Consider the following 23,585-nt stretch of genomic DNA (forward strand, 5'->3'; position numbering starts at 1 on the left):
GAACTCATTTTCCTTTTCTGGAAAGAGTGAGGCTTTCGCAATCCTCCATGCCACGAGTTTGGATTATCAATCAAATGGTTGAAGCCCAGAACTATGATCTTGTTTTCCCATTGAGGTTAGTTCAGCTCGCCGGTCCGATGTCACAGTTCAAGATCCCTACTACGTAGTAGTCTACCAATCAATCTCATTTTCCTAAAAGGGTATAAACTGGGCCCATCGCTTGACCTCGATCATTCGTCCCACTCAAGCCGTCGTCCATCTTCGTATGTCATCGTCGCGTATCCTGGACCATTCCCTCTCATTTTCCTCTTTCATATTTAGAGCGGTCAAACGAAATTTAGCTGCAAACATCCGCTCAGGGCCAGAAAAATAAGCATGGCACCATCCTTCACGTTTGTCAATGTTAGCAATGCCCCCGGTCTAGGGCCTAACGAGGCCAAGCAGATGAGAGGCCATATTACGAAGACGAATTTTGCCAAGAGAAGACAAAGATTAGGCAAGCCGAAGAACAAAGGAAACACCGCCTCACCTTCAAGTCCATCCTCTGCCTTGACCGCATTGGGCGAGCGGCAGTTGCGGCATGCACTCGAGCCGGTGGCTGACAGTTTGCTCGTCCGCATGATCGAGCCGACATACTCCCCCGTCGAATACTGTAAGTCGCTTGTTACTGTTTCTTGGAGGTAACGGCTCATCGGGATTGCAGTAATTTGCGAGTACCGCGCGTTAATCTTCCCAGCCGGCCTCGGCTCTCCCGGATCAAACCGAGAAGCAGACTGGATCGCCCTACTGCACTCTGAGCCAGCCCTGGTCGAAGCATCCATGGCCATAGCGATAAGACATTCACCCCGGCTCCAGAGGACTCAAGGTATTCGTGAGGCGTCTGTGCGCAAAGGAAGAGCTATCAAGATGATCAACGAACGGCTGAACACGCCCTTAGGATTGACCGACGGCGTGCTCAGCGCCGTCTTCACCTTGACCTTTGCAGAGGCAAGTAACAGTATTTAAGCACCACATAAATCTCTAACATATCGCACTTCAGCTTCTTGAGAGTGATGTCAAAGCGAGAGACGTCCACATCCAAGGTCTGGCCCAAATGATCAAAGTTAGACGTTCATTAGGGAATACGGCAATCCCATCATGGTTCGGTGATTTTATCCTATAGTATGTCTAACGGTATTCTGCACTCCCATGAGCATTCTTCTACTAACTGTTACCAGTGATTCAATTGGTCATACGATCCTTTCTGCCAGCTATTCCAATTTACCCCTCATCAACGCATTGAGAAATGAAGACGACCCTAAGCAAATGGACGTCGCAGCAATTCGATCCGATGCCAACGACTTGCGCCAATTAATAGATAATTACCACGCTTCCACAACACTAAAGCGAGATACAGCAGCTATCATTAGGTACGAGGTTCATCGCCTACAACTGAAAGTGGATACACTGCTGGGAAGCCAAGAACATTACATCCGCTCTCTGCATGATTCTTTACAGCTTTTTCTGTCACTATTATGGCCTATAGAGGAACGACGGTCGTTGGATATTAAGGCCGAGAACTTGAAGTATGCGCTGCTGCAGCCCCATATCAGGCTATGCTCCTCGATGCAGCTACTAGTCTGGCAGCTATTCGTTGGTGCAGCTGCTGCGGAACCCGCGAGTGAGGTTCGTTCATGGTATGTTATCAGATTACGAGAGGTTGTAAGCTCTATGAGAATAGGGGGACAGGACGTTGCAATGGAGACTCTGACAGCCGTTTTCGCACCTGATGCTCGCCTGCTGGAGAAGTTCAAGACGGTTTGGGATGAGGTCTCCTTTGGGCAACAAGCAGTTTAAATAGCGATAAGCCCCCTCTAAATATTACATTTTCCTTCAATAAGCTCGGTAACTACTGAAGACAGCAGGAAAAATAAACAGGAAATTGTCTCCGGGTGAATCCGCCTGGCAACTCCACTACAGCGTCACGTGGAGCTGTACCCAAATGAGTCAATAACCAATGAAGCGATTTCATCACCAACTTCGATTTATCCGCATTTCGCCACTGACATCCACGATGGGCCCCGACTCAACCACTCAAGACCAGGCATCCCCTGCTCAGAAGACATCGGTCCCTACCACTCTCATATTCGATGGGCAGCAAATAACATTGGAGAATGAGCCGTCAATACCTCTTTACCGGCTTAGCCGCACCATAGCCTGCAAAGTTCAGAAGCATTGCAGCATAATATTCGAACAGATCGAGGTTGTCGAGACATCCCATCCAGATGGGAAAGGTTCAAGAATACGGCAGCGCCCTCATGATCTTTACTACCTTGTGAACTCGCTTCTCATGCTGCAACGTCGACACGATACGCCGGCGTGTTACCTCACCGCTCCATCGCCCAAAGCATTGGGCAATATTCAGGTCGAGGTCTATAATACTCCTTCGCAATGTCTGGGATTCAAAGCGATGCTCAACGCCGACAAATCAGCAGATGATGTTCAACTGTTTAAAGTCGATACCCAACAAATCTTGTTTGAGATGAGGCCGAAACTAAAAGGCGGTCCTTATCAGTGGATAGATGCAGATGGGCAGATTATTGCATATGAGCCAGGTCAGGAGGGCAATCACAAGCTCGTAATTGAAGTTCCATTGCAACAAGACATCAGGGATGCCCTGGTAGCACTATGGACGTTGAGAATCTGGTATGAGCATATCCACGGTCAATCAGAATGACAGTGAGGTCAGTAATATGTGAAAAGTTTGATTAGTCTCAACTCATGCATGTACAGGGTCATACAACTCGCCAACCTCCATACACACTTCATTCTAGTTCAGAAAAGCGCTTACTCAGAAGAACTGCTATGTGGACGCTGTCTGTCAGGTGAGACACGAACAGGCAGGCGACTTCCATAATGGTTGGGGGCAAATGAAATAGATAGGCATTTCTCATAAGTATCATACATAGAATTAGATTATACACCACCCGAGAACTAATATGCACGGCTCGATATTGGGGCTTCTACCGCTCAACATCTCCTGAACTGTGTACCTCAAACGCGACGGTCTTACTAATGCCGATCTGTTTCGTGTCCATCTCATCAAGATCAATATCCGAAGAAGGGTTTCTGTGGTCCCTGCGACTAATGATGCGCTCTTGTGAACTTGTCCTGTCACCGGTCGACTCTCCTCCCCGAACCTCAACAATGTTCTCGCCTTGCTGGGTTGTGAGGACAATATCGCCGCCACGGCCATTCGCGAACTGTCTATGTGGATAGCCACCAGGCTGGTGTCGGCTTTGGCCTGATGAGCCGTAAACTTGGTTGTGAAAAACGACCTTTGATGCTAAGATGTCGATGCTGAGCTTGTTAGCGTGGTGGATTGAAGTGAACAAGGTAAACCTACATCATCATTACTGGGAACATGCATTCCATACTGTACGCAAACCGATCAATCTGTGAAGCAAGATTCGTCGCACTTTGTTCAGCATTTTGGAAGGAATATGTGATAGCCCGTATGATGCCCAGTACTGCAAGAAGTGCCAGTCGGACCTCAGTACTCCGCATCAAGTATCTGAACAGACCAGCCTTGATAGCAGCGCTAAGTGACGTCGATTTCGCCGAGCTGAAGACTCGGAGGAGGAAGAAAGAACTAAGGCATTCCAAGAGGGCGATGAGGATGAAGTATCCCATATGTAGATGGTTGATCAATGACTGATCAGTGTCGAGGGCGTTCATTATTCGTCGGGCTCGGACAGCTGCAATTACCACGCGAATACCGGAGACGGAGATGATCATGAACCAGAATCCGGTGGCGAAGATGATCCATTGGCGACCGCGTAAGACTCGACTTAGGATGATATAACTGTAGAACGAAAGGCCAGCCTCTTGAACCTGCGACAGCAATACATTAGCTCGAATCGAATATCATGAAGCACTCGGCAACGTACCAGCCACAGAACATCAGCGAACACGGAGGCTACAGCCTTGGTCGTAGTAGAGTTACCCTCTTCATAGAAAGCATAATAGCAAAGCCCGTTGGCTATAGCGCCAGCAGCAGACGTGACGATCGGAACGATAGAGACAGGACCAAAGCTCGTGATGCCAGCGACCATAAGACCAAACAAAACATTAGCTATCCCGATCGTGCTGAGGATCGACCAGCTCAGCTCGTAGTAAACAGGGTCGTCCATAGTGTATGTACGATCGTCGTCGTGTCGGAAGTAACCATGGTAAGTCGGGGAAACCTTGCAAACAAAGCAAAAGGAAAAAAACACGACACAAACGAGGGGCGGCTAAGCTTAATAGCGACTGTCACAATGGGCCTCTTTACCCCGTGGAGGGATTCCGGGGTAGACCGATCTGGAGTGTTGGTGATCACGTTAGCGAAGGGGGGTACCCCAGAGTGGACTGATTGATCCGTCCATTTTGGGGGAGCATTGGGGGGAAGTGACAATATAAGCTGAACTGTTTGTCTGCATGTTTCAGTTAATTGTGAGTGAGATATTTAATTGAGGATCCCTCCGCACTCAGCTGGTGGGACAACCTTCAGATCCGCAGAGGCGAAGAGAAGACCAGATGAAGATGCATCAGCAGGGAAGAGGCTGTTCTGGCAAGTTGCTGATTGAAGCGCTAGAAAGGCAGGGGAAACTAAGGCCGCTAACCAGAGGTGTTCAGCCACTGTTGGTTGCTATTTGCCAGCAGCTCACAACCAACACGAGAGTACGCGGATTTGCATTTCTCCACCGTTGTTATGTGCTGTGCCTCGCTGCGTGTGCGTTGCATCCTGCGCGTGGAAACCTTTTTCCCTTGTCTAGCCTGGAATCCTTCGTCTTTTTTTATCCCTGGCACTGGCTTTTGTTGGTCCGGAGTGAATGCTGACACCGGGTGGCTTGGTTGGGTTACCCGCTGAAGAGTTTAGAGTCGTGCGGAAGGTCATATTTCCCAATATTGAACCGAACTGACTCAACTTGTTCCGAGGATGGAAATTGAAGAGACTGTGCCTCTTGGTCTGTGTCATTTGAAAACTCCGATTTGACAGTTTGCGTTGAAACGTTTGAGGTGATGTGATGTGGAGAGTGGCTTCTCCAATATTAATTTAACCCCCGCTGCAAGCTTCGTGACATGAGGTTTTACCCTGGACCTAACATTCCGTCTTCTGGGATTTCGCGTTTCGCTTTTCAGGCTCGAATTCGCGTTATTCCTAGAAGAAAGTATTTTATACAGTTTGAGAATTATATACCCAGGGATGGAACTCGAGCGCCTGTCAATGTTTGACAGTGCAACCATCTTTGACAGGAGGTTGTGTACCATGTTGTCTCTGGAGCGTTACAATCCTCTTCAAGGATGGCTTGCCAAGGCTGAAGGATTTGCTTCACCCCAGAATCTTTATGACCGGTTTCAGTCACCGGAAATTACTAGACACTTCCCCGACAAATGTTCTCGAAGCCTTATTAACGTTATGCGAAAAACTGATATCGCCAATGATTTCCAATACGACCTCGGTAATCGACGGTCATTTCAATTGAGCGAGCGGGTTTCTGTCCGAAAGAACGGGCCCCATCAGATCAGTCGTATTTCCGATCTACTTCCGGATCTTCAGACTCCATTTCCTCTTATCACGAAAATATCATTGGTAACGTATGACGCACTCGAAGCCAACTACCGTCGAAATGTGGGAATTCGTTAAACTATTCGGCCCGCTAATGTTATCTCCATGACAAATCTCGCCAGAATGTGATTTTTAATAAATTCTCGCCTCTCTCATATTGTGCTTTTTGGGCAGTGAAAGATGCAATCGCTTCTGCAGTATCGAAGGGCTGGTGCTGCGGCTCAGGCGCAGATTGATCGTGATATTGGCAAGGCGAGACAGCACACGACATCCAACGCTGGGCGCGATATCGAAGCTGCGCGGGAATGTCGAAAGTCTTTGGATGAGAAGGACGAGCCGAGTCCTGGGCGGTTGCCTCCTATCACTGAAGCAGATACATATGCTTCGAGCGATGAGATTCCCGAACAGTCGCTGCAGCAGATTGTAACGGCACAAACCATTCGACAGTGCATGTCCGGAGGAATTGCTCTGGGCCAGGTCCTCACAGGAATTAATGTCCAAGATCACAAGAACGACAAAGGTCACGAAGGAAAGGTTTTCGTGGTTGGTTGGGAGGGTCCAGACGATCCTCTTGATCCTCACAACTGGTCCGTTGGAAGACGGATTGGTGTGACGCTGCAGATCTCCATCATTGCTCTTTTTGTCGGAGCAGCATCCGGAATTGATGCGACTGTTCTTCCGCAAGCTGCAGAGTCGCTTGGAGTCAGTGAGGTTGCTGAATCTCTCGCAACAGGTATGTCTCATGCTCTTTCTCACCGCGCTATGGAAGCTAACATTTTCAGGCCTTTACTTGGTTGGGATGGGCCTCGGTTCACTAATAGCAGGCCCCTTCTCCGAAACATTTGGTAGAAATGCAGTTTACATCTTCTCCATGGCAATCTTCATGATCTGGATCATGGCATCAGCTCTCGCACCCAACTTTGGTGCGCAAATCACGTTCCGCTTCTTGGCTGGCTGCTCAGCTTCAACACCGCTGGTTTGCTCCGGAGGTTCTATCGCAGATATGTACAACAGTCTCGAAAAGACCTGGAGCTTTCCTCTGTATGCTGTAGCTGGTTTTGGTGGACCGATGCTTGGTGCTGTAATGGGCGCTTACATCGGACCATCGAGCGCTGTGAGCTGGCGATGGACTGAGTGGACTATGCTTATAGCATCAGGGCTTGTTCTTGTACTAGTCCTGCTCTTCATGCCTGAGACGTACGGCCCACTTCTCTTGCAGTGGAAAGCAGCTCATTACCGGCGGATCACTGGAGATGACCGGTTTCGATGCCAGCATGAGATTGCTGATGCTAGTCTCTTCAGCAGACTCAAAGTCAGCATGACGCGGCCCTTTCTGATGCTGACTGAACCCATCATTATTGCCATGACGATATACATCAGTGTGCTGTATATTGTACTATTCACCTTCCTTGTCGGCTGGCCGTATATATTTGAGAAAACGTATGGCCTTGACCAGGGACTCGCCAACATCATTTTCATCGCCATGTTTCTCGGAACGCAGATCAACTTCGCTTTTGTTCCTATCGTCTACCGCAAGACACTGCGAGCGACCCAGAACCAGGGAGATGGCCACCTCAAGCCTGAAATACGTCTCTGGTACGCCATGCTCGGTGCAGCTGCTGCGATCCCCATCTCGCTCTTTTGGCTCGGTTGGACCAACTACTCTAGCATCAGCATCTGGTCCGCCATTTTCGCCGTGGTTCTTTTCGGTTATGGCGTCACGGGTATCTTTATCTGCGTTTACATGTACATCATTGACTCTTACGAGATATACTCGGCATCGGCACTAACGTTCGTGTCTTTGACCCGTTATATGATCGCTGGAGGAATGACAGTAGTGGGCATACCGTTCTACGAAAACATGGGCACCCACTATACATTGACCATCATGGCATGTTTCGCGGTGGTATTGGCGGCGATTCCTTACGTCCTGTACTTCTATGGACACAAGATAAGGGCAAAGAGCAAATATGCATTCACACACTAGATGGACAACCAACATTCAGGCTCCCAGATGGAATCAGTATTTATAGTTAGAAGACACCGCAGATTATTCCTCGGCCAATTTCTGCAACATGTCATGCAGCTTCCCGGCCACGAACCCAGGATTATCCAGTTGAATAAAATGACCCGCGTTCGGCACCTGGATAGGTCCTTCACTTCTTTCTGAGCTCGTCAATTTCGCCAGTCCCTCATTATAATGATGCCAGTAAGTATTCATGTAAGCCTGTACAGTCTCCCCAGGAATGTTGAAGTCTGTTCCCGTACGCTCTGCAAAGTAGTTGAAGTCATGCCCCAGAACAGTGATGTATGGGTCTTTGCCGTCGACTTTGGGAAGAGCTGGCGAGTCTGAGTGACCAAGAAGTTGAGTAAGGTTCTTTCGACTGAGACCTTCTCTTGAGCCAACGCTTGGATGAAAGCGCTTTGCGGTCTCTTCTCGAGCAACGCGTAGATTGTCTGCTGTGACCCCTGGCGGAAGACTGGCAGGGTCGAAGCCCTCAGAATCTGGGTCAGGGAAGACGGAGACGAAGTCCGTGTCTGTCAGGACACTGTCGAGAAGAAGGGCCCCAGCTACGGTGCCGGAGTACTCAGCGGCGTAGAGACGAGTCAGAGCACATCCAATTGAGTTTCCAATCAGCAAAAGCTTGGTGCTATCTGGATTGTCGATGCTCAGCCTCTCTTTCAAGATCTGTGTGATGAGCTGTCGGATATCCCGAACCACAGCCATGCAGTCATGTGCGTGAGTTGGATCCGCAGCTCCCTCATCCTTGGGATCACGATCAGTAGTCTGACCCTGTCCGAAGCGATCAAAGGTCAGCATTGCTGGAAGACCCTGAGGAGAGAGCTCCTTGAGTTTGTTCATTGTTGCAATCCATCCTGCCTGCGGTGCGCCGAGGCCATTGACGAAGACAATAAGAGCTGGGTTGGTAGGCTTCGTTGCTGTAGAAGCAGTGAAGCTGTAGGAGAGCTGCGCGCTTGGCTTGGTTTCCAGGCGGATGAAGTCGAACTTCAGAGTAGCCTGGTCTGCCATGATGATCTTGATGTTTTAGAGGCGAGAGGAGAAGTGGTCGTAAGCTGGAAGTCGGTGCCCTTTATATATTTCTCACTGTCAGCATTGCTGACGTCATCTGTGTGATGCTGATGAGGATTCAGAACTTTGAGAAACATCCGTTAAATCCGACTGAGCTTGAGGCTGTATTTCCGACATTAATAATGCAATTTATTTCCATAACCATGCATATGAAGAAGTGGCATCTTGGCGGCTTGGCGAAAGCCGAAATGGCTGGTAAGCGTAGCTTCATAAGCCAACAGTGTCCAAGGCAGGCTGACCATTCTGTTGCTCTCCCAGGCGTTTCTCCTCCTCCTCTTCCCTTCTACAAGCGACGCATTGCCCATCCTCATCATTGAAGTGCTCATCCATCTCCTGCTCACAGAAATCATGTGGCTCATTGGAACGACAACCTTTGCATCCTTTCGGCTTGTAAGTACAATCTCGAAGCTGCATTGTCGCGTCACACCAAGCACCGAACAATGTCGCGTCGCTTCCTGGGGTGATCTCCGATGTCCCACGCTCTTCTCTAGCGCAGATGTGTAGAATCTCAACAGGTTTCATGTTTTCGACGCCAGTCTTCTCCACGAGAACCCAACCTTCTCCTTCTGGAGTCAGTCCAAACGTCGGTGACTCGGAGTAAAACATGGCGGCAGAGACGTCCAGGTCAAATTTGACTTTTAGTAGCCCATTCTCTATAACGTCCTCCCAGGAGGATCTTTGTGCTGGTACGACGAAGATCCAGCTCTTGTAACGATCTCCAACACTCCACCTATTTTCAACGAACTTCGTCAATTCACACCAAGATGGCACGATATGCGGAAGAGGTTCCATTCCTTGGATCTCCGTGGCCAGCTTTTCTTTTGCCTCGGCTTCCGACAGTCCAGTCACAGCGTCGTCCTTCATCTTTCTGATAGCCTCTTTGCGGAACGCTTTCTCGCGGCGGTGATGCTCTATGCATTCTTCCACGGTGTCAAATCCCGTGTATACATCAATGCGTGGCCAATGGTTACGGGCATTACCCCACCCCTCAATAGCATCAGAATATAACAGAGAAGAACCCATGTCGTGAGGATCGAATTCCGGCTCACCCAGACAATACAACTGAATGCTTAGTTTCACAATGGCCGCGTTAGGGCCAGCTCGACTCGCGACAACGTCGTAATGGCGACCTGCATGGTCCTTGAATTCGCCATGGCTGGATTTTCCAATGAACACTTTGCATGGTGCTGTCCCGCCCGTAGACAATCGCCGCTCCGGAGAAGTCATTGTGTTGGTTGTAGAGTCAAAAGGTGAAGAAGCGTGAGTTTGCAAGGAATAATTAGCGGTGAAATGGGGTTTAGGCTACCAGCCCACAAAAGTCTGACTGTTCCCCAAGAAGAAATCACCGGTCTTACATGCAGTTACTCTAGCGAGACTACAAGCATGGCGTTGAACTATCTTAAGTGCGAAAAATTGACAGTATATTTAGTAAATGAATTTGGTATCGTTACGCTTTAAGCCATGAAACTCTCAACTACCTTTCCCTCCATCTTCAATGTCTGATTAAGATAAAAAATTCCCGCACCATTAACTACTCAGAATCCTTCTCCTGGTACAGTGGTGGTCCAGGCCGGAGATCACTGTAGCAGGGCAAACTCTCCTCCTCAACATGATCCGAAGGCCTGGCAAAGTCGCTCAACACGACCCGATGCTCAGATCGAAGGATCCGACCTACTCCACTCCTGACAGATAGATCTGGGTTGCCTTGGGGATAAATCTCCTTCATCAGCTGTAGCTCTAGCACCAGGGAATGGGTGACCGATGTGTCGCCGACATCGCCGGTATCTTGGGTGAACCTGGAGGCTTTCTTGATAAAGAAGGGAAACTCCATGCTGAGTGTTCCTGCAGCGTCGTCCGTGGTCCACCCGTCGTAGAACGAAGATTCGCCTATAGTAATTGTCTTCTTTTGTGCGTGGCTCTTTTCGTCTGCTTGACATTCTTGTGCGTGCTGCGAACAAGCCACGGCTGTGCTCTTGATGTTCTCCTGAAGCATCCAGGTGCCTTTACATACACGCCAGAACTGAATGTCCTCCCCATTGTCAGGACAGCTTCGAAGGCCGCTCATAGTGAGTTTCACATAATTCTTGCCACTGGGGTCAAGGACAGGATCGAAACTGCAGCCGACCTCGATTCCAGCAGCTTGGTATATCCGAGTTGATAATAAAGGTTTACTTGGCACTGGTATTGATCTTGCGACGGGAAGAGTGCGGTTGAGTGTGATGATCTCTGGCAGTTTTGACAGTGATCCTGTCCGTCGTATGGATGTTACAGCCTGGAATTCGTATGTGACGGAAACAAGTGACGTATCCATAGAGGGAGGTACATAACTTGGCACTTGGTAAGAGAAAGGATACGTGTAATTGTTGCAGTCAAGTGAGGTCGTCGTCGTAATGAAATGGCAGCGCTTGAGCTCTATTACTTGGTGCTTACATGCTTTGCATGTTCTCTTGAAAGGCTTTCTGTTAACCACATGAACTCGCAATGTGGCAAAGAGGCTATCAACCTCGATGGCTTCTTCAACGTTGAAAAGTAGTGAGCCCGAGATAGTAGAGCCATCAGTAGCATCGTCATTGACAATGACGATCGGAGAAGTATCAATTTGGCAGTCGAGAGATGCAGGAGGCCGATTTGGTGATTTCTGCGATCTCTTCTTGAACAGTGGAGGAGCCAGTGACTGTGGCCTGATCAACTGGGATAGGCCTGTCATGATGTCGGTGGTTGCTGATAATCTGGGGTTCTGCAGGTCAAGAATATCTGGGGAATGAGAAATGAAGAACAGAACAGGTGGTTAATGTTGGACGTCGATTGTAAATGCTTGAGAAAGAATGGTACGAAGAATCAAAATTAAATATTGCTCATACGATTTATTGTAAACGAATAGTTCGGTCATGGTGACAGAGATCCACCATTTCAATGCCCGGTTCAAATTGCCAAGAAGAGCTTTCACACACTTTCGTGATGATTCGATATGAGCTTGGCATTAACACTAAGCCTTATACGGTAATCCATACCGACATCTCAAGAGATCGACTGCGGAGTCCGGCAGCTCTCGATACTTCCATTCAATCAATCATCAAACATAGCGATATTAAGCATTTGTCAAGTGGACTTCTTGCGGTAACTGGACCTGGGCTTTCTAATTTTAGATCTCATCAGGGCCCATCATTTTTGCTTGTTTGAGTCTCAGCATTCGTGGTACACTGGAAGCAGAGCCTTTCCCATCTAGGGTGCAAAGCCAGGCACATTCGGGGTCAAGCTGAGTGAAGCTTCCGCCCGCGCCCTTGACCTGACATCCATTTACCCAAAAAGAGAATCGGGATGCCTTCCGCACTATCAGCCATACATGGCGCCTTGCTTGATGAATTGTGATAGACAAAATTTGCCATCTTATTGCCAGACCGATTCTTCGTCATTGGTGGAGCGTCCCCAGGTCGAGTTAGCGTACCCGATACCGCTATGCCTAAACAGGCTCTCAACCACGACATGATCTCAGCTTCGCGTTGACAAACCAATTCTGGGCACTTCATCACTCAACCTCACCCCTTCATCACCGCATTCCATAATAACGTTACCTACGCACCGGCATGATCTGACCTCAGCAATGTCGGATGATCCGCCCCGTTCTCCCGGTAGAACAGCATCAGGCCAGCCCCGCAAACCCCGGACAAAGAGCTTCTCAGGCTGTTGGACATGTCGCGCCAAGCATGTGAAATGTGACGAAGCCAAGCCGGAATGCAATCGCTGTCAGAAGGCTGGTGTTGAGTGCGAGGGATATGGAGTACGCATATCTTGGGCTTCGGTGAGGAACCCGACGACCTTTAGAAGGGGAGGGAGGAAGAGAAAAGCTGCGGCGAGACTACGCCAGTCGAGAGACTTGGAGTCCATTGGGGAGAGTGTCTCCGAGCAAGATGGCCAATCATCCAATGGCCCAGAGGAGAGTGACAATGGTGACGGTCCTTCGAACGAGGGGCCTTCTGACCTGCCGTCAGAAGCTCAGTCTAGCAATACGCCATACTTCCTCGATCAGCACTTTCCTCTCGACCAAGGTCCTTTCACCGGCCATTTGAACACGCGGATATTCCATTCGTATGAGCTCTTGGGTCAAGGCCTCACGACAGGTCCTCCATATGCTTCCCTTCAGCCTGCGCAACCTCAACTTCCCATGCTGCAACTGTTCGACCAGAACCCCATCCCTCAAGACGACATAAATACCCATAGCACGTCAACGCCTGTCAGCCTCGGTGATGTTAGCACAGGCTCTTTACCATTGCCTGGAGTATCAGAACTTGTCTCACACACATCATCTCCACTCGATACTCCAGGCCAAAGACGCAAGATCACACGTCACCTCGATATTCTTCCTGATCCGGCTCTTCACTGCGAGCTTCTGCAGCACTGGACACTCAGCCTTTGTGACTCACTAAACCCGGTGCCTGGTCATCTCAACCCGTTACGGAGCGCAATGATGCCCATCGCCCTAGAAGGCAGCCGCACGGACTCGGAAAAGTCAACAGGCGCCACGGCATTGTTTCATTTTATCTGTTCAGCGTCAGCATTCCATCTCGCAAAAAAGAGAGAGTGTGAAGAATCGAAAGGATCTCTTGAGAACGTTGCTTTAGAACACCACAATATCGGCATTACTCATCTGGCCAAAAACATCCAGCTATCTAAAAACGGTGCTGATTGCGTGTCACTACTAGCATCCATCATCATCTGTATCTACAATGAGGCGGTGACGCTGCCGACAACGTTCTGGCGGTTACACTTTCGTGGCGCTGTTGAATGGGTCAATCATATTGATCCGCAGGTTTGGCACAAAAGTGACGCAGCTTCAAGTCTGTATCAGATGTTTCGGAGTATGGCCACTGTCGTGCAAGCGCAGTTACTCTTTGATAATCAGGAAACCTCATACTGGAAATTTACCAACGACTTTGGTCCTCAGCCTGAGCCGTATACTCTTTACGAGTCGTTTGGTCTTCCTCAGCCAGTGTACGAGGGTCTTCGCGCGATGAATGCCCTTCAAATGCGGAAACGGTCTCCTACTGAAAGTGATCCTTCTCCTGAGGAATTAGACCGGCTAGAGATGGAACTTTATTTATCGGCACCTAATAGACCTGAGACGTCAACGGCAAAAGATTATGCCGATCTGATCTACCACCATGGCTGCATCTTCTACTACGCCGCCTTAATTCACTTGAAACGCAATTTGAAGGACATGCCAATGGATGCGGTGCGTCCACTTGTTGAGAAATCACTGCCACATATTGAAGCTCTACCTACCTGCACGAGTCAACGATTCTCACCAATGATCTGGCCCGTTGCTATTATAGCATTTGAGACAGGCGATACGACAATGCAGCAGCGAATGCTTCATACTCTCGCGTTCTTTGAGGAGAGATCAGAGCTAGCGATCTGGTCACAGATGACGCATCTTGTAAAAGAGCTCTGGGCGTTGAGGAAAAGAGAGGGCGCTAATATCAAGTGGCATCAGACTGCACTGGGAAGTATGAGTGATAGCTTCATGTTGCTATGAATAGGCTGAGATGCCGATAACGCTTGTGACGTGGCCATAGCTTCCCGTTTATCGGAGTCGTGCCGTCCCGTCGGTGCGCGCTCGCCACCAATCGCTCGCCCACGTTATGGATTCTTTTACGTGGATTCACCTGAATTACCCCAACGTGATGCGGTCTTTCCCCGCAGAGAGAAGTCAGATGTGTCGTGTGTATTACAAAAATGGCAGCTCGAGCGCGAGGCTCGGGAGTTGGATGCCGTGAAATAATTGCTTGACATCAACCCCCTCACAATGTTATCGACGCACGTTGCCCTTTGTCAAGGGTGACAGGAATCCCTGTACAAAGCATTCTAGCCATTTTACAAGCTATGTTCAAGCACTTGTCCTTCTCAAAGTTTATTCCCTAGTGGCTCGAGAACGCGAGCAAGAGCACAGGATTCGTCGGTACGCCCTGAAACAGAGTTACAAACCAACCATAAAATTGCAACGCAACAGTAATTGAAGCGCCGTAGCCAGCTTATTAATTGGTGCCTTAAAATCTGACGGCCTGTGACGTTGAGCAGATCTGCCACGTTTGCAGATCTTTCGTGGTCAATTGCCAAAACGGGTTTACGCACTAACAAGCCTTGACGCGCCTCGATGGGGCATCCAAGTCAAGAATTTTACAACATGGATAATGCCGAAAACATTGATGTCACTTGGTGACCAAGTATCTTCTGGATATAAAAAATGGATATCCCATGGCTCTGATCTCCTCCACATTCTCTCCACAGAGTCATATACACCAAAATGTCAGGCAAAATCATCATCCACGCAGTCAGACACGCCCAGGGCTATCACAACCTGGGTGAAGAATTCTTTCACCTGAGGGACCCCGCACTAACGCCATTTGGCCAACAACAATGCATCGAACGACGAAAAGCCTCGTTTCAGGATCAGTCCAAGTTCAAACTCATCGCATCATCGCCTATGATGCGGACACTGCATACGACAAGTCTAATCTTCGATGATGCCATTCAGACACAGGACATCCTTGCTATCCCGGAGGCACAGGAAATTTCTGATCACGGCTGCGATATCGGAACAGATCCTGCTCTTCTCAGAGAGATGACGTTGCGGAATGAATGGCCTGTTGACTTGAGTCTGGTACCAGAGGGTTGGAATGATAAAAACCTCTATGGACCGAATAGTCCTGTCACAGGTGCCTGCGCAGCACGTGCTCGCACAGTAAGAAGAATACTTAGAGAAAAGGGCATGGCTTTGAGTCGAGACACCAACGAGGACATTCACATTGCTCTAGTTGCTCACGGAAGCTTCATGCACTATTTCAGCAATGACTGGGAGAACAGCACCACTGGATGCGGTACAGGTTGGAAGAATTGCGAAACAAGGCGATATGTGTTTCAAAACGACGACTGGGACGAGAATGCTTGGCTTGTTGAGACCGAGGAGAGCAGATTAGCTCGGGGCATGAAGGGCCTCGCTCCCTCGGCAGAGGAGCAACGGAAGCTGTATGAGAAGACTATGGTTGGATGGGTTGATCAGGGACTCCCGGACATAAGATACCTGGAGACAGCTTCGGTCATGCCGATGCAGGAGCATTCAAGGTTGTAAGATGTACCGCAGATGGATATGTTTTGCATGTGAGGAATGATAGAAGAAATGGACGAGAGTATAATGACCGAATACTCGCTATAGCAGTAGTGTGAGCAGATAGATGCTATCCGAGTTTTAGACATAGAATAATTGCTTTTTCTCGCCGGCCCAAGGGAACGAGAATTCTTCGCATTACCAGGCGGGATGAGTGGTCCAAGTCACGTATCAGAACTGTGCATGATGATCATGTTGATAATGCTGATAATCACATCGCATGCCCTTTATGAAATTTATACAACAATCACCATTGGCATACAGGTATGAAACTGGAGTGACAAAAGATATGTACATAACGTCGTGTCTAAGTAATATTCTAACCCTATTATTATACAAACAAGTAAAATTCGGTATGAGCCTCTCTCATGTCCTCCGAGGCGGTGGTGGCGACAGTCCCTGCTGTGCAGCCTCATGTTCAACAGCCAATCCCATATTCGAGTGTGCCAACTCAATGCTTCTCGCACTCTTTGCACTCTCACTTTCGCCTCCAAGGGGCCAGCTATCATCTCTTGTAAACTTCATCTCCTCCCTGTTGAACTTGTACTTGATATCAGGTCTTCCATCTTCGAGATCATCTGGTGAAGGCGGATCATTCTTGCCCCAGAAGTCGAACTCTGCTGGTTCTTGTTCCTCGGGGATGTTGCGTAGTTCCATGCCGTCAGGGTTGTTGTTTAGAATGGGGGGGTGACCGGGTGTTAGGGGGCCGGTGGAGATGTGCTTGCTGCTGCGTGTCCATGTCCAGCCGGAGCCTTTTCGTTCGCCGGTTTGGGAGTCGAGACGGCGGGAGGTGTATGATGTGTGAAACTTTTTGAGGATGGGGCGGAGAATGGGTATGCACTGCACCATGATTGTTCCAGCAACTTCTGATGAGTACCAAACTTGTGACATGCCGTTGCGCCCTGGAATCTGTGAGTGAAGGTTGTAAGACTGAGATGAGAGGACTTACAGATGTAGTAGGCATCACGGCCATTTCCTTGGTCCTTCCAGCTAACTCGAATAGCCGAGACGATAGCAATACTAGACTGGGGTTAGAAGTATGTCCTTGACTGTTGTTCTCTCTTGACTTACATCATTCCCAGGCTCATTGTGAAGCAAAGGCCAATCTTTTCAGCCTTCTTCATCTCCAACCCTCTCGTGATAAGCCAAGGGAAGCATGCAAACACGAAATCCATAATGATGTTGTAAACTGCACCCCGTTAGTATCCTCCAGCACATCTCGTTGTCCATGGTCACTCACTGTTGCCACCCTCCTTGAAGTCATTTCGGAACTTGGAATCCAAGCAGAAGTCGAATCGATACCAGTTGTCGTACGTTGGCTTGCCACAGACTTTAGCCCATTGGAAGAACACCTTGACGATCATGTAGGCGTTCATGCTGGCAATACAGAACCAAAGGATCCATTTCTGCCAGCGATTACTCATTCGTAACAGTGTTACCGCGAAGGCTGTCTTTGTCAATGCTTGGCCGATCAGTGTTCCGCATGACGAGACGTTGATGAGTATGTGCATTCTGTCGTCCCATTGTTGTGATGAGTCCTTCAGAACATAGCCGTTTCTGAATTCCCAGACGATAAGACTGTTGTTGGCGAGAAGGATGAACTGGATCTGTTAGGATGCAGCTTCGTTATGCTGGGACGATGTGTACTCACCCATGATACCAGGAGGATATAATCGTCGTACCACATTCCATGTCTCCTCGTAATCTTGACGTACAACCTCAACCACAGAAAGAAAGTCGCTCCCGCGAACAGAGACCACAACCCGGCGTTCAACTCGACATAGGGATTGACAAAGGTATGGACGGGTCCGTCATCTTGGTCGTCGCGAAGCCTCAGCTTCATCGCTCACATTTCCTCCTCGGCGGCAACAAGATACCCGATGTTTCGTTTGGCGAATGCAGGTACAGATTCGAGAAACCAACAACAAAACAGAAAAGGTATCAAGAACAGCTAGAAAAAATCGGGGGAGCCACAAACGTAAAAGAAGGATTCTGGACCAGCACCCCCTGGTCCTGCATGGGATGGGGTTCGCTCTTGTGCTGGGTGACGAGCATACGCGAGATGTATTCGCCCCTGCTTGGGACAAGCCTAACACTCGCTTGGCTAAGTAACCCTTGCAAACTAATACGTTACGGGGTCTACCTTAATCGGATACTGGGGCCGCGTGGTGAGCATGTTCGATGTCGAAAAGGCCTCTTTGGCGGAGATGCCGCGTGGACAGACTTTCGTATTTTCTGTTTCTTGAAACCCGAAATTGACGTAATAGACTCAGCTCAGACCTTTAAAACACTCTTAATATCTACCGAAACATGAGTTATGCTTTTTTTCGCCATCGGGTCTGGGATGCAGGATGTTGCTTTGTCGGAAACGAACTCCACGGACCTGACACGATCATCACGAAAAGGCAGTTTCACGCACACGGTACAGGGCTCTAGAAGAGCCTATCAGCCCGAGGAAATCGTAAAAGCAAGGCCCGCCCATCGTCCGGGGTTGCCAAGTGGCTTTTTCTCCGTCTCTTTTCGTTGTGCAGATAAAAAAGTGAAACGACGAAGTGATTCCTATTGCAGGATGAGGCCCCTGTCTCGGGAATATGTCGAGGCTTCCTATACGTGGTTTAACTAAACCCTTGATCGGTCACCCCTGACAAGGACGCTTGGACAATTTCGTCCTTGCGGGCCATGTGGTTTGTTTTTAGAAGAACGAGAAAAGTTCCAGGCTGTGTGTCACTAACTAAACTGGTCATTACTTTCTTTTGCTTCCGCGGGGCAAGCTTGATCAAGGAAGAGGGGGAGAAATGCGATCATTGTCCGTGACCTGTTTGAGTATGATCCTGGTGACGTGATGCAAAAGTGTCTGCATTGGATCGGTAGATTATCACATTGGCGCCGGGGAACAAAACTGATTGTGGATCGAGGACCGTTGAGAAGCCCGGGGCCGAGAACATTCCGCAAATTAATGAGATTGAAAGGAACATTATAAGCTGAGATATAGGGAGGGCGGGTCAGCGATTAACTCTGATTAATGATGCATTTGTACTGGAGCCAATCACTCTATCTGCGATTCCCGTCGTACGTTCGCTGACACATACTGTACAGCCCACGAGGTTATCGGCCGAAGTCCCAATGTCCGACCCCGATTCAAAGTTCCTCATTCAATGTCACTGTATTATTCGCCTCACTCGCGAAAGGCCCTAACTAACACCCTGGCTGTTTTACTTCAGCTCATAGCCTAACCCGCGGGTCCGCGATTCCAGCGCCGTGGTTCCCGGGATCCCAAGGTCCGTCCGCGCATCGACCATCAGACCGTTTAGTGAAACACAGACTACCAATCGCCCACAAAACGACGTTATTTTTCGATATTCAGGAACAGCGAGCGGGGAGAGCGGGGCGAGCAAAAACGACACTGGCAATTGTAAAGCAAACCATGCGTGTCCAAAAAAGCAGCAAGGGGAGGGACGCGGAAGCCCACGCGGATATAGGGCCAGGATCAAGAATAAGAATAAGGTGGGATGCACTGCACAAAAGTAAGATCTGACAAGAGGAATGCTAATTAATTAATGTCACTTTTGGGTAATTGTGATTACGGTGCTATTTCCCTATCCTGTCTTGCTCTTGGTGCGAGCGACGACGACCACGGCTCTTACGACGCGGGACTTGTCGAACCAGTTGAACAATCTCCCTGCTAATTTGAAGCCGCCCATTGTGATGCCGTACTCTGCTAACAATTTGTCTTGGCGATCGAGGAATTTGACCAGGCCTGAAAAGACATCGTCTGTGATCTCCTTAATCGTGATCTCGTTGCGGTCATACCCGCACTCCACCAGTTGATCTCTGTACTCTGTCTCCGAGAGGAAGGTTTTGAGTGGGCAGCCCATCATTTTTCCGATGAGTCTAGCCCTCCAGATGTCCTTGGTGGAGGCTTTCTCGTTGAGGAGGAGATCGAATGCCATGTAATTGGCGTCGAGCTCTTTGGCGGCGTGTGAAAGAACGGGTTTTCGGGACGGAGAGAAATGGTAGATACAGTCGAGAGCAAGCAGCCACCGCTCAGTATACTTCTCATCAGCCAGCGAATAAACAGCCTCTCTGATCTGGGGACTCCAAGTCTGTGGTTTCGCAGCATCAGCGCGGAAGAGGCTGAACGCCTCCGCATCAAATGCAGTCCCCGCCTCAGACAACTCGCGATAAATCCTACGTCGCGACGTCTGGACCTGCGCATCATTAAGCGTAAGCCCAACATAGCGAAAATCCCTCCAGCCCTGCTCCGTAGCCGTCCTCGCCAACTGCCAAGTCTGGTCACCACATCCGAACCCCAGATCTAGAATGGCGAGGGAACCGCGAGGACTAGCTTTACCAGGTGCATCACCCGACAGCCCGGCGGCGCTCACAACCTGCTCGAGCAGTGCAGAGGCAGCCGCGGGGAGCGTGTCAATTGGCTCGCCTGTATGAGTTTTCCTGGGAGAAACGTCAATGGATATGTGATTGAGGCTGCAGGAAATGTGGCTGGGCTTACCAGTATCCCACGTTCATCCACATGGATGGTGGTCGCGTTGTGATGTTGAGCTTCCAGTGTCCCAGGCCGTAGATATCGCTCATTCGCATCACCACCAAAGTAATGATGCCAGCGATGGCCAGGGCGGTGATGAGCCCCGCGGCAAAGCCAAGACCAAAACTGTCTTGATTGAAGAACATGGTGTCGATAGCGATTGCGGTCCGCGCCGTGAGCTAACGGCTGTCAATTGTGATAAAGAAAGATGGTGACATTTCATGGTAGCTCAATTTACGCACTGATTTCACCCACTAACTACTACTTCGCTAAATGACTAATTTCAGTAGAAATTAATTAAAGTTACTGCAATTGTAGCGGTTGGATTATGGAATTCGAGGTGATAATGTAAAGAGAAATCTGCATTTATCTATTATTCTAGTCATTATTCGTCATTAATTCTGTTCCCACGGAATCGCTACGCCAAAATCTTGAGCTACCCTAATGGCCGACACAACACACCCTTCCAGCAGCACCATGCCATCCCAGCACCAAGCACCAGCGATCCACACATTATCCTGTCCATTGACCCAAGCCATGGCCTCACCATCCTCGCCCTTCTTCGATCCCGAATCCCCTAGCAATTTCTGAACGAGAGCCTGGCCCTTGGTGTTTCTGAGGGTTCTAGTAAACTTGGCCTTTTTGATTGCTTCTGGCTGTGCCTCTTCGCGTAGGGGACAAGTGCTGACAACGACTCCACTGGGCATGGCGTGAAGAGCCTCTGTGCGAGGGCTTCCCACGTCGGTGAACATCGTTCGCAGGGTCAAGACCTGGGCTGCTGAGGCGTCTTTTGAATGGTGCATGCAAGCGATGGATTGACGGGAGTTGGAATCATCGGTGTCGACGACGCTGATTCCCGCCTTTTCCGGCTTCAAAACAGAGCTTTCGACTTGACGGGTTGGAAGCTTCGCCAATGTAGACCCCAGCGGTTTGAAGATCCAGCCAGCGACATCAGGGGAGACGGAGAGGACAACGCGGTCGAAGACTTGCTCGTGGATGCGCCCGGATGCGTCAACGGTAGATTGCCAGCGAACCAGCACGGTACCGTCGACCTGAGGCACAGCTTCGATCACACGACTATTGAGGTTGACATCCTCGAGTCCCTCCGTCAATTTGGCCTGGACCTGCGAGACTCCGCCGCAGACAGCGTAATGTTGCTTGCCATGCGAAAGCTTCTTGTAGTTGACGATGTCGCTCGCGGGGAATTGGAGCAGCTCTTCGTGTGTGCACGTCGCCACACCGCTCAGAAGCGGAAGCAGATAGCGCGATGTATATCGTCGGGGTAAACGTATGCGATCGAAGTATTCGGCGACGGTCTCGCTGTATCCGGAAGATGTGGTCTTCAATGGCGCGACAAGGAAGCATGCAATCGTGAACCAGAATTGGCACACAATCAGGAAGACAATCTCGATAAAGTGCGCAATCACACCGCGATTGCCCGGCCACGGCGGCGGTGTCTGGTGCAAGTTCGATGCATGAATGAAGTATGTCTCGTTATCGCTCCCCTTGACCGGGACTGTTCCATCGGCGCTCGTAGCTGCTTTCGCAAAGACAAAAAGGAACTTGATTGGATGCAGCGGGATTTGTAGATGCTGATACATGCGCATCAAGTTATGGTAGTACCCGTCCGCGCTCGCGCGCATCGGCAGATCGATTCGTTCAGCATCGTCGTATTTCTCGTTCTTAATCGTAACAGAAGCAGAATCAAAGGATATTCTGTCGCCCTGGAGGGAAGCGTTATTGTTAGCGAAAGGATTCCAACCCAGGGCGAAGGATCTCGGTTGTCGTTGACGACGTGGCGCACCTGTTCGAACAACGTCACCCTATAACGGTCTCCCTTAATAAGATAAGCACTACTAAGACCGGCGAGACCCGTGCCTATAATAGCGACTCGACTTTTCGTATGCTTGTCGTTCATGATGATGGTGTTTTGTACTATTCTTTACTTACTTAACATTGGAATCTTTGACCGTTCTTGATGGAAATTTGCAGAGAATGTCACCTGCTGGTCCTACCCTGTTTCCGACAGTGAATGGCTCCAAGGGAAAACTGAATTGAATATTCTGATTGGATCATTTTACGCTCAGACGGTTCCACCGTTCACAAACGTTGAGTGCCGAGGCTTGTTGTTGTTGGCAAGGTGCTAACCAATAATTCAGCAGTGAATGAGCTGATCTCCGGGAAAATCGGCGCCTCCAAAGCTGAAGGCATGTGAAAGAGAGTTCGGCATCCTAACTATCCGCTGTATCTTCGTCGATCGCGACCTTGCTGAAACTTGACAAATGTCATGACAGCGAATGAGACCGTCAAGAGTCGTTATATTGAACCTCTCAACGCTGAAAGTGTCTGGTGTGTCGGGTACGACAGTGCTCAGCGCAACGTGGCAGTGGGCCAAGAACTGTGGGCGCTATAAGCACCTACTCAAACCGCGTCACAGCGGGTCCAGGGAAGCCCAAATACTTTCTAGAACGTCTTGCGATATGCGATTGCCTGTTGTTGGTTGACCGATTCTTAGCGATCCTGCCATAAGAATCTAATAGATGCTTTCGAACCAACAACTCAGGGGTAGGGAAAAGTGGCATAATGTTGCAAAACTTGTTCCTTCGGCGCTTCAAGGTTCTGTAACTGCAGTGTTTCGGCAGCTTAACTACCAGAGGTGGGGTTTGAAGATTTTTAGGCCGCACAGGCTAAAACGTCCAGGTCAATGAGGATTGTTTGAGCATTAGCCGTGAGGTCGACAATCGCAAAACAGTTTCTTACAGTTTATCACGTCAAATGCTGAAGATACACTGAGCCGACTGGATCTGCAGAGTAACGAAGGCAGCTTCAATGGACGAATAAAAATGTCAACTTCGCAGCAGCAACCTACCAACAGCAACAGCAACCTAAACTTTGGTGGCCTCCACTCGCTTGACAGCTGCCAACAGGCGGCACGGCCCCCGAACCCCTGTTGAAGATTCAGTGCCCAGTGACCTCACCATTTAGCGACAATCTATCATCTCCAACCTTCGCCCTATACTTCCTCATCAGGGTTTCACAAAACTGCTGTCTGCAGGTTCCTGACCGTATTCGTGAATGTGATGCAGAGAGGTTGAAAAACTTGGGAAAAATGCATAGTAAATGGCCGTGCGACGATGAATGAAACAGTTCCTGAATCAACCTCTCACGTCCAGGATCTCCTCGGATAGGGCGGCTGGGT

The 23,585-nt window shown here is 49.4% G+C and overlaps 11 protein-coding genes across 11 annotated transcripts; 5 read left to right on the forward strand and 6 right to left on the reverse strand.

The window, feature by feature from the left end:
- The first annotated feature begins 262 nt into the window (after positions 1–262).
- Positions 263–1,909, forward strand: FOBCDRAFT_234407 (uncharacterized protein). Its single transcript, XM_059609969.1, has 4 exons — positions 263–652; positions 704–987; positions 1,040–1,161; positions 1,218–1,909. The coding sequence occupies exons 1-4, from the start codon at positions 376–378 to the stop codon at positions 1,834–1,836; spliced, it is 1,302 nt and encodes a 433-aa protein (XP_059468183.1). The 5' UTR covers positions 263–375; the 3' UTR covers positions 1,837–1,909.
- A 132-nt stretch (positions 1,910–2,041) lies between these two features.
- On the forward strand, positions 2,042–2,785 carry FOBCDRAFT_12283 (uncharacterized protein). The gene is made up of 2 exons (XM_059607762.1): positions 2,042–2,723; positions 2,773–2,785. The coding sequence occupies exon 1, from the start codon at positions 2,054–2,056 to the stop codon at positions 2,714–2,716; it is 663 nt and encodes a 220-aa protein (XP_059468184.1). The 5' UTR covers positions 2,042–2,053; the 3' UTR covers positions 2,717–2,723; positions 2,773–2,785.
- A 217-nt stretch (positions 2,786–3,002) lies between these two features.
- FOBCDRAFT_287048 (uncharacterized protein) lies at positions 3,003–4,193 on the reverse strand (the record flags this gene model as incomplete). Its single annotated transcript, XM_031193642.3, has 3 exons — positions 3,930–4,193; positions 3,386–3,873; positions 3,003–3,339 (listed from the first exon to the last, which is right to left on the reverse strand). The coding sequence occupies exons 1-3, from the start codon at positions 4,170–4,172 to the stop codon at positions 3,003–3,005; spliced, it is 1,068 nt and encodes a 355-aa protein (XP_031030263.2). The 5' UTR covers positions 4,173–4,193.
- Positions 4,194–5,770: 1,577 nt separating this feature from the next.
- FOBCDRAFT_287054 (major facilitator superfamily domain-containing protein) lies at positions 5,771–7,608 on the forward strand (the record flags this gene model as incomplete). Its single annotated transcript, XM_059611697.1, has 2 exons — positions 5,771–6,323; positions 6,373–7,608. The coding sequence occupies 2 exons, from the start codon at positions 5,771–5,773 to the stop codon at positions 7,575–7,577; spliced, it is 1,758 nt and encodes a 585-aa protein (XP_059468185.1). The 3' UTR covers positions 7,578–7,608.
- A 138-nt stretch (positions 7,609–7,746) lies between these two features.
- FOBCDRAFT_245956 (Alpha/Beta hydrolase protein) lies at positions 7,747–8,621 on the reverse strand (the record flags this gene model as incomplete). Its single annotated transcript, XM_059610724.1, has 2 exons — positions 7,747–7,781; positions 7,859–8,621. 2 exons carry the CDS (start codon positions 8,619–8,621, stop codon positions 7,747–7,749), a joined length of 798 nt encoding a protein of 265 aa, XP_059466392.1.
- A 55-nt stretch (positions 8,622–8,676) lies between these two features.
- FOBCDRAFT_234410 (uncharacterized protein) lies at positions 8,677–9,923 on the reverse strand. Its single transcript, XM_031193645.3, has one exon. It carries the CDS (start codon positions 9,906–9,908, stop codon positions 8,889–8,891), a length of 1,020 nt encoding a protein of 339 aa, XP_031030266.2. The 5' UTR covers positions 9,909–9,923; the 3' UTR covers positions 8,677–8,888.
- A 162-nt stretch (positions 9,924–10,085) lies between these two features.
- FOBCDRAFT_171876 (uncharacterized protein) lies at positions 10,086–11,565 on the reverse strand. The gene has a single exon (XM_031193646.3). It carries the CDS (start codon positions 11,386–11,388, stop codon positions 10,213–10,215), a length of 1,176 nt encoding a protein of 391 aa, XP_031030267.2. The 5' UTR covers positions 11,389–11,565; the 3' UTR covers positions 10,086–10,212.
- Positions 11,566–12,216: 651 nt separating this feature from the next.
- On the forward strand, positions 12,217–14,552 carry FOBCDRAFT_234412 (fungal-specific transcription factor domain-containing protein). The gene has a single exon (XM_031193647.3). The coding sequence runs from the start codon at positions 12,283–12,285 to the stop codon at positions 14,212–14,214; it is 1,932 nt and encodes a 643-aa protein (XP_031030268.2). The 5' UTR covers positions 12,217–12,282; the 3' UTR covers positions 14,215–14,552.
- Positions 14,553–14,800: 248 nt separating this feature from the next.
- FOBCDRAFT_234413 (histidine phosphatase superfamily) lies at positions 14,801–16,074 on the forward strand. The gene has a single exon (XM_031193648.3). It carries the CDS (start codon positions 14,983–14,985, stop codon positions 15,805–15,807), a length of 825 nt encoding a protein of 274 aa, XP_031030269.2. The 5' UTR covers positions 14,801–14,982; the 3' UTR covers positions 15,808–16,074.
- Positions 16,075–16,121: 47 nt separating this feature from the next.
- FOBCDRAFT_234414 (uncharacterized protein) lies at positions 16,122–17,993 on the reverse strand. Its single transcript, XM_031193649.3, has 5 exons — positions 17,495–17,993; positions 17,084–17,444; positions 16,915–17,032; positions 16,793–16,863; positions 16,122–16,745 (listed from the first exon to the last, which is right to left on the reverse strand). Exons 1-5 carry the CDS (start codon positions 17,684–17,686, stop codon positions 16,210–16,212), a joined length of 1,278 nt encoding a protein of 425 aa, XP_031030270.2. The 5' UTR covers positions 17,687–17,993; the 3' UTR covers positions 16,122–16,209.
- Positions 17,994–19,385: 1,392 nt separating this feature from the next.
- FOBCDRAFT_254569 (uncharacterized protein) lies at positions 19,386–22,365 on the reverse strand. The gene is made up of 4 exons (XM_059611129.1): positions 22,191–22,365; positions 20,827–22,110; positions 20,375–20,565; positions 19,386–20,328 (listed from the first exon to the last, which is right to left on the reverse strand). Exons 1-4 carry the CDS (start codon positions 22,302–22,304, stop codon positions 19,440–19,442), a joined length of 2,478 nt encoding a protein of 825 aa, XP_059466393.1. The 5' UTR covers positions 22,305–22,365; the 3' UTR covers positions 19,386–19,439.
- Positions 22,366–23,585: the final 1,220 nt, after the last annotated feature.

This window comes from Fusarium oxysporum, chromosome XII (assembly GCF_013085055.1).
Source record: "Fusarium oxysporum Fo47 chromosome XII, complete sequence".
Taxonomy (NCBI): domain Eukaryota; kingdom Fungi; phylum Ascomycota; class Sordariomycetes; order Hypocreales; family Nectriaceae; genus Fusarium; species Fusarium oxysporum.